A 7,500-nucleotide genomic window follows, 5' to 3' on the forward strand; every position below is an offset into this window, starting at 1 on the left:
GCACTTATTGTGCATTCATGAGTTTAGTACGGTCAGTTATGATCCCGGCTGGTTTAAAATGTGGTTAAGTCACCAAAAGTATTGTGTTTTACTAAGAACACAACCTTCTTTTTCTTGACCAAACTATTATAAAGTACTCTCTTTTTCGAACAACAAACTAATAAAGGAAATACAATTTTTGCTGAGCATGGCATTCCAAATGAGATCCATCCATTTGTCTTAGAAATATCTCCGCAAGTCAGTCTTTATCCTCAATTTACCGTTCAGCCATCTTGAATCATGCTGCTCCGTTCTGATTGGATGTTGGTCTCCAAGCGTACGGAAGATGGCAAAGTCTCTTCCCATGAAGTCAGCCGACGTGCCCGAGTACAGCTCTCCATCTGCCAATCAGAAGTCGCCTTTAGTCACAAGCCAACCAATCACAGGAGGTCCTTCAGGGCAGGGAGGGCGTTTCTGGAGGGATTTCTGAATCTTATCTTATTCAATCCTTTCTAATGTAATCAAGTGTACTTTCTTCAAATCTAATCAAATCTCTATTTTATTATATCTACTTGAATGTAATCTAGATGAATCACACCTTATCTACTCTTATCTACTTGAATCCAAACAGCTTTAATATAATTTGACTCATTAGAATCAACATGATTCTAGTCTACCTTTATCTATTCTATTGTAATCCAATCTACTTGAATCTAATCAAATCTCTATTCTATCTTTATCTATTTTTAATCCTGTCTATTTAATCAAATCAAATCTATTGTAATCTACTTGTGTCTATTTGATCTCATCGACTTGCATCAAATATGATCTATACTATTATAATTAAAAGTGTTTGAATAGAATCTACTTGAAGCCATTATATTATATTCTGCTTTAATTGTATCAACCTGAATCTAATCTAATCTTTGATCTACTTGAATCTAATCGAAAATGAATCTAATCTCCTCTACCAGCTAACCAATCAGACGTCCCATAGAGCGAACTCACCAATCATCAGCGAGGACGAGAGCATCTTGGGGTCGTAGGGGCTTTTCCCGCGGCCGTTCTCGAAATGCGACGCCAGGCGGAAGACGTTGTCCTGGAGAAGGCACAAGGAGTACGGAGGCAAGGGTTAGGAGGCAAGGGTTAGGAGGCAAGGGTTAGGAGGCATAAGGGTTAGGAGTTAAGGGTTAAACACAAGAGGCACTGGGGGCCAAGTTAGGAAATACTCTGTTTCAAATTACATCTCATCCTTGTTTTTAGAACGCTGCATTGGGATAGTTTACTATGTCTGGGCATTCTTCGAAAGCCTCAAAGTCTCTTAAATTTCAGTTTAGCGGTTTTTAAATGATGTGTCGGTAGACTCTGAGGCCTCTTTCTGAAACCTAGCCTCCTTATTTGCTGAGCTTGTCTTTGTTTCGCTGTGTTGCACAAATAGGCAAATTGATGTGCTGTTTTGCGTAATTTGACAGATAGTGAGTGCTTTATAAGCTTTTTATATTATATGCTTAAAGTGTCACTACAGAAATGATGGCCTGTATGAAAACCCTATGTTACGGTCAGAGTCTGGACATGTTTTGCAACATTTGTGCATGGAGAAAAGTAACCAACAAGGCAAGAATGAACAGCGGCCGACAGCGAAGTGAGTGAAGCACAGGCCACCTGGTGAAGGTATCGGTCGACCACGACTCTCTGAGGAGGTTAAAGGTTAGAAGAGGATGCCAAACGAAGAGAGGATGAAATTCACTCCCGCTGCTTTTCTGAATCAGTGATTGACGGCAGGATTTCAGACTCGGGCGATCGCACGCAGGGCGCTTCTCACTGAGAGGGAGCGCGGGGGGGGTGGGTGCACACACTTTCCCCCCCAACTCATTGTTTGATCGCTGAGCTCCCGCGGCTAACGTTGACAAGATGTGGAGAAAAAGTGAAACGGAGATGACCTATTCAACCGAGTGTGGGTTGAGGAGATGGGTCTAACACACGCTGGGGTCTGAAGGCTGCACAATGGCTTTCTCCAAAGTATTTTTCCACCTTGCACACAAAAGAAAATGCAATGAAAATGTCAATGGAGTGAGGGGATTGTTGGGTGGTTTGAGTTTGACAGAGAGGGAAACGCTGTGCAGTCGTGCCCGTTGGACCTGCAGTGCATGCTGGGAATACGGTGGACATTTTTCTTTTCTTTTTCACTTTTTGCGGATTCATTAATTACTAAAGGTGCAATATACAATAAAGGTATTTCCAGTCAAAGTGTTGGGGAAAGAAAACAACATTTTGGTATATTTATTAACCATTAATTAATGTTGGTTGGTAGAGTTCTAAGTGACAGTTAATGAATAGTTAACTAATGCTCTAGGTATCATTTACTAATGGTGTTCATGTCTTCTAAGATATTCCATTATACAGAATGTGATGCGCACATTTCAAACCACTCTTTTTTTGCACATTGTGCCTTTATATATATAATACCCAGCATCATTATATATATATATATAATACCCAGCATCATAAAATAAACACGTCCATGCTCCAGTTATCCCATCCCCAGCTGAAGTAAAGTAAAGATATATAGAGTGTGTTACGTGTTGATGACATAATAAGTGTGTGTGTGTGTGTGTGTGTGTGTGTGTGTATGTATGTGTGAAGTGGGGGTCTCACCTCTGCTCTCTTGCCCATCTCCAGGTAGGAACAGATGGGGTGGAAGGCTCCGGTGCCACAGATGTACAGGTGGGTGTGGTTGAACGGCTGCAGCACCCTGACGTAGTTTGAGCACTCTTTCTGGAAGAGAGGAATTACAACATGAGAATAACAACAAAACCACCTCTGAGACATAGTTTCAGAGGTATTTGGAACGATAATAAGCCACAGGATGTTTGCAGTGGTTTGTGTGCTTCAAGGTGCATATGTGACGTCAAAAGTCGAAATGCAAAGATGAGATTTTTCTGGGCAATAATTACTAAAGTAAAGTTGAATTATTTATAAGAGTACACTACACATACACACTATACATATCCTATACCATAGTGCTCATAGATTCATGAATCGAAATCAGGAATGGTTCCGCTGTTCCCTGTTTGGAACTGTCTACGTCGAGTTACAGCCGGTCAGGGAGTCGCTCATCAAGTGTAGTCGCTGTCGAGGGACACATACTGGTTCTCCAATTATAATCGATGTTATCTCCTCTAAACCAAAGCGAGCTGTGAGTGTGTTGATCAGTGACCTAACGGAGAGAACTCGTTCATGATTAGTGCGGCCATGAGTTCTTTCGTTTAGGGAGGATGCGGTTGGCGTATTAGGCAGGAGTTTTATTAATTATGGAAGCATGCTCAGTTTTCCCCGAACAAGTCGGCCGACTTTTCCCACTGGGATCCACAAATACAGACGCATCCGCATATTCTACATTCACTTAATTTATGGTTCACTCCTCCTCCACACACACACACACACACACACACACACACACACACACACACACACACACACACACACACACACTCACACTCACACACACGAACAGATGCAGAACATATTTCCTACATACGTCTTCATCCTGCGAATTAAAACGAAACATCTGTATCAACAGTTGGTAAATGATCTTTCTTGTTTGACCGATAAATCTCGCAACCGCTTTACAACAAGCAGTTAGACAACGCTCCCGTCCTTTGGAGGGGGAATCGGATATGACAGACAGCTTAATGCAGGGTGGGGGTCACACTTTCCACTCCCACCCAAAATCCACGCCTGGATTCCCTCCCCCCCCCCACCTCCTTCTGAAACTGGCAATGTGAAGTCGTTTAAATGACTGTAATATTTTTCGTTTCCTCATTTAGTTTTCGGTGTTTGGATTTGAGATTGTCCTCAGGAGTCTCCTCCGGTCTCTATGGTGAATCGCTGTATTAAAGTATAACATGGTGGTTTCTAAGCAGTGTAAGCAGCTGGTCGAAGGCCAACAGTGAGCCCCACCGCCCGCATGCCTGTCACCATGAACAGGGGAACCTCCACGGAACCAAACCTCAACCACCACCGCGCCCGCGGGTGATGACTCTGCCATTCTATGTCTTCCTTACCTTTGATAAGAGATGGACCAACGGTGTGGATCCCTCGGGAAAATATCAACATCATTATCTCCGTAACTTCTCAAGTGAAATCCTTACTCCACCACCTCTGCCACCACCACCTCCATGTCAACGGCTGCCATGGATTCCGATGGCAGTTCATGTTAGACCCATTACCAGGGTCGATCCTGAAGGTCAACCCCACCTTCAACATCATGACCACATCCACCACCACCACCCCCCCTCCACCCCCACTAACCCCACCACCACCACCACCACCACCTCGACCACCACCACCACCACCACCACCACCACCACCTCAACCCCCTTCACTTCCATGTCAGCTGTGTTTAGATAACCCCGTGGCAGCGCTCCATGTTAGATCCATTAGCAACGCTGTGTGTGGTGGTGGGTCGCGCTTGAACGTCAACACCCCCACCACCACCACCTCCACCTCCGTCACATCCACCTCTACCACCACCACCACCCCCACAACCACCACAACCACTACCACCACCTCCTCCAACACCACCAACACCACAACTTCCTCCTTCATCAACATTACCACCAGCCCCCCCACCCCATCACTGGTCCTTGTGTGACCAATTGCGTAGCGTGGTTCGGTTTCAGGTGAATATTGTCCCACTCCCCCCCTCAAAGAAAAGCCCCGTGTGGTTTATGTGAAAGCAACGGGGCCCACGAGGAGAACGGGACCATTACTGGATCAGAGTAACAGCCCTCCCAGGATGGAGGGTTATGACACGTGAGGGTTTTCCATGCTGGGGGCCAAGCTGGCAGCTTTGTTTGTATCCAAATGAGACCCCGGCTCCCAGGTTGGCTTTGGACGTGTTTGGACTGTTTTTCGTCTGTTGCATATCGCCCGTATCCCCGCTACGTCTTCTACCCAGTGTGCGTCCGTCCCTTGGTGATGCAGGTCCTCTACGTCTCGTGTTTTCATGAGGTCATTTCATCTCGTGTCATGTATTATATTATAACAGGGTAAATGTTTAAAGTAGTCGATGTTATCCAAGTCGCTTGCGGCTGGTTGGAGTCCTGCAGCGAACCCCTGCAGGCACATGTCATGAAGTCCGGTCTGTTTGAATGTACGGCCTGGCCAGGGCCTACAGAGGTAGGCCAGCCTCCTGGATCACTCTGACACATCAGAGCCAGTGTCGACCAAACCTCCTACTGTGATAAGGAGCTGGCTAGACCTCCAGGAGAAGTCTGCGTTTGTAATTATTCTTTTTATTCACGGGTGACAGATGTTGACCGGGAGTCATCAAAAATCCATTATATCGCGAATGACGTTATTATTATTATTTTACTTCACTCATACCATGAATGGAAATGGGTAGGTGGGTGGGGTTAGGGGAGGGGGGGGGTGTTAGGGGTGGATGCAGAGGCCTGGAGAGTAGACGAGGATCTGATCCTCTCGCCGGGAGCACAGAATACTTTAATAACAGCCTAATCAAGGCCGGCTTGGCAGCTTCGCTTCGCCTCATTGTCAAAAGTAAACATTTTCCACACGCAAATGCTTCATCACTGTGTTTTTATGTGTGTGATTGTGTGCGTGTGTGCGTGTGTGTGTGTGTGTGCGTGTGTGTGTGTGTGTACTGGAGCTGCCAAAATACATTGCTTTTCTGCAGTGTCAGACGAAGATTGTCACTGAACGGCTGTCTGCAATTGTGGCTGACACGCGTGTGTGTTTGTGCTTGTGTGTGTGTGTGTTTGTGTGTGTGTTGGGCCATGTTTGTGTGGTCACACGTGGCCGCTGTTTTTGTGTGTATGCGTGGTTAAGGTTAGGTTTTTTATTGTGAGTATCTGGTCCATGTGTATGTATGTCTGTGTGTGTGGTACCTTTTTACAGCCAAAAGCAATCGCTCTTGTAAGCAATTTTTCAAATTCTCAATAACCACCATGTGTGTTATTCCTACGTATGTGTGTGTGTGTGTCTGTTTCTGGGCGTGCGTGCGTGTGTGTGTGCGTGTGTATGTGTGTGTGCTTGTGTGCGAGCGCACGTGCGCGTGTGTGTGTGTACTTCTGGGTGTGTGTCTGCCTGCACACTGGTTAGACAGGGAGTGGGACCACTGGACACCCCCCTGTGTAATCCGGTGAGCAGCGTATGCATTCCATAGCCCTCCTCTCCCCCTACACGCTGGAGAGTCAACCAGCCGTGAAATTAGGACCAGACAGAACAAAGAGCAGTCCCTTTTCAAATAATAACCAAAAGATAGCGTACACGTGCATCCACACACACACACACACACACACACACACACAGACTGAAACACACAAACACAGAGACTGAAACACACACACATACACACGCTCATTGAATCATTAAAAGCAGAGTTGTTCCCTCATATACCGGTCCACACTACAGCCATTCTCCAAAACCAACACTATAATACACGTTAGATAACTCTGTTATAATATAAATGGTGGATTACCACCTCCACCCAGATAGCAATCACTCCCCTTCTCTTGGGAGCCATTTTAAATCCCGATGAACTGTTTCTTTTAATGATTCAAAGCTGGAGCAGAGCAGAAAGGTCACGGCCGGACCGTACCATCCAGCAGGGGACTTTCCCCCTCATGTGCAGAGGAATGTAGCGACCCGGGCAGGTACCGGTGTGACGGTAACTCACCACGTAGTCTTTTCCCGCCCATTTGCACTCGTCTCTTTTGGAGGGCGTGGCCGGCCATGCGATCTGTGGACGAGAGAGAGAGAGAGAGAGAGAGAGAGAGAGAGAGAGAGAGAGAGAGAGAGAGAGAGGGAGAGAGAGAGAGAGAGAGAGAGTTAGGGGGAGGATAAGAGTGGAGGTTTAGTCATATTGTTGTATGGAAAAGAAAGACTGAGTCAATGCGTGACTCAAAAGGAGAAAGAAAGAGAAACGGGAGAACAGAATGCAATCGCCGTTCCAGGGATATGAATCATATTATATCACAACTGCCAGTTTTCCAGATGTATTTCTCAAACTATGCAAAGATATAAGTCGATGTATATAACAGAAATATAATGGATGCGTGCTGGATTTAAAGACGCCCATGAGAAGTGAAATGACAAAGTCTTTGTAACATTTTATATGAATAATAAAACTAGTATAAATGTTAATATAGCAAAGCATTAAATAGCAAAGTCCTCAGGTATTCAGGAGAATATAAACAAACTCTTTCTAAAACGACTCAAAAAAAATACAATTTAAAAAGCAGGGAATAGGAATGAAAGGAATGAACTAAACAAGGGGTTTAGTCGTGGATAAGTAATGTCGGTAATACGGCATGCTTATAACTTCCACATGTGCGCCAAAAGTGCGGCGTCGCGCTACGGGCATGGCTGTAACATGGGCCGGGCTGCGCGACTTAGCGGCACTCAGGACGTTAAGCTCGGAGGAGAAGGTTTAAATTAACACTTTAAAAATAGGAAGTCCCTGCGCCCCCCCCCTTCTCAGATAACATCCACTCTCTA

General features: G+C 45.4%; 1 protein-coding gene across 1 annotated transcript in view; it reads right to left on the bottom strand.

Moving 5' to 3' along the window:
- The window catches only part of sema3aa (sema domain, immunoglobulin domain (Ig), short basic domain, secreted, (semaphorin) 3Aa), a 41,464-nt gene that overhangs the window by 18,612 nt on the left and 15,352 nt on the right, over positions 1-7,500 (bottom strand). The window contains exons 3-6 of the mRNA XM_079756224.1: positions 6,680-6,742; positions 2,635-2,754; positions 988-1,078; positions 261-380 (exon numbers count right to left, since the gene is read on the bottom strand). Coding sequence (XP_079612350.1) covers positions 261-380; positions 988-1,078; positions 2,635-2,754; positions 6,680-6,742 — 394 coding nt within the window. The remainder of the gene's footprint in view (positions 1-260; positions 381-987; positions 1,079-2,634; positions 2,755-6,679; positions 6,743-7,500) is intronic.

The sequence above is a fragment of the Pollachius pollachius genome (assembly GCF_949987615.1).
Source record: "Pollachius pollachius genome assembly, chromosome: 18".
NCBI classification, from domain to species: domain Eukaryota; kingdom Metazoa; phylum Chordata; class Actinopteri; order Gadiformes; family Gadidae; genus Pollachius; species Pollachius pollachius.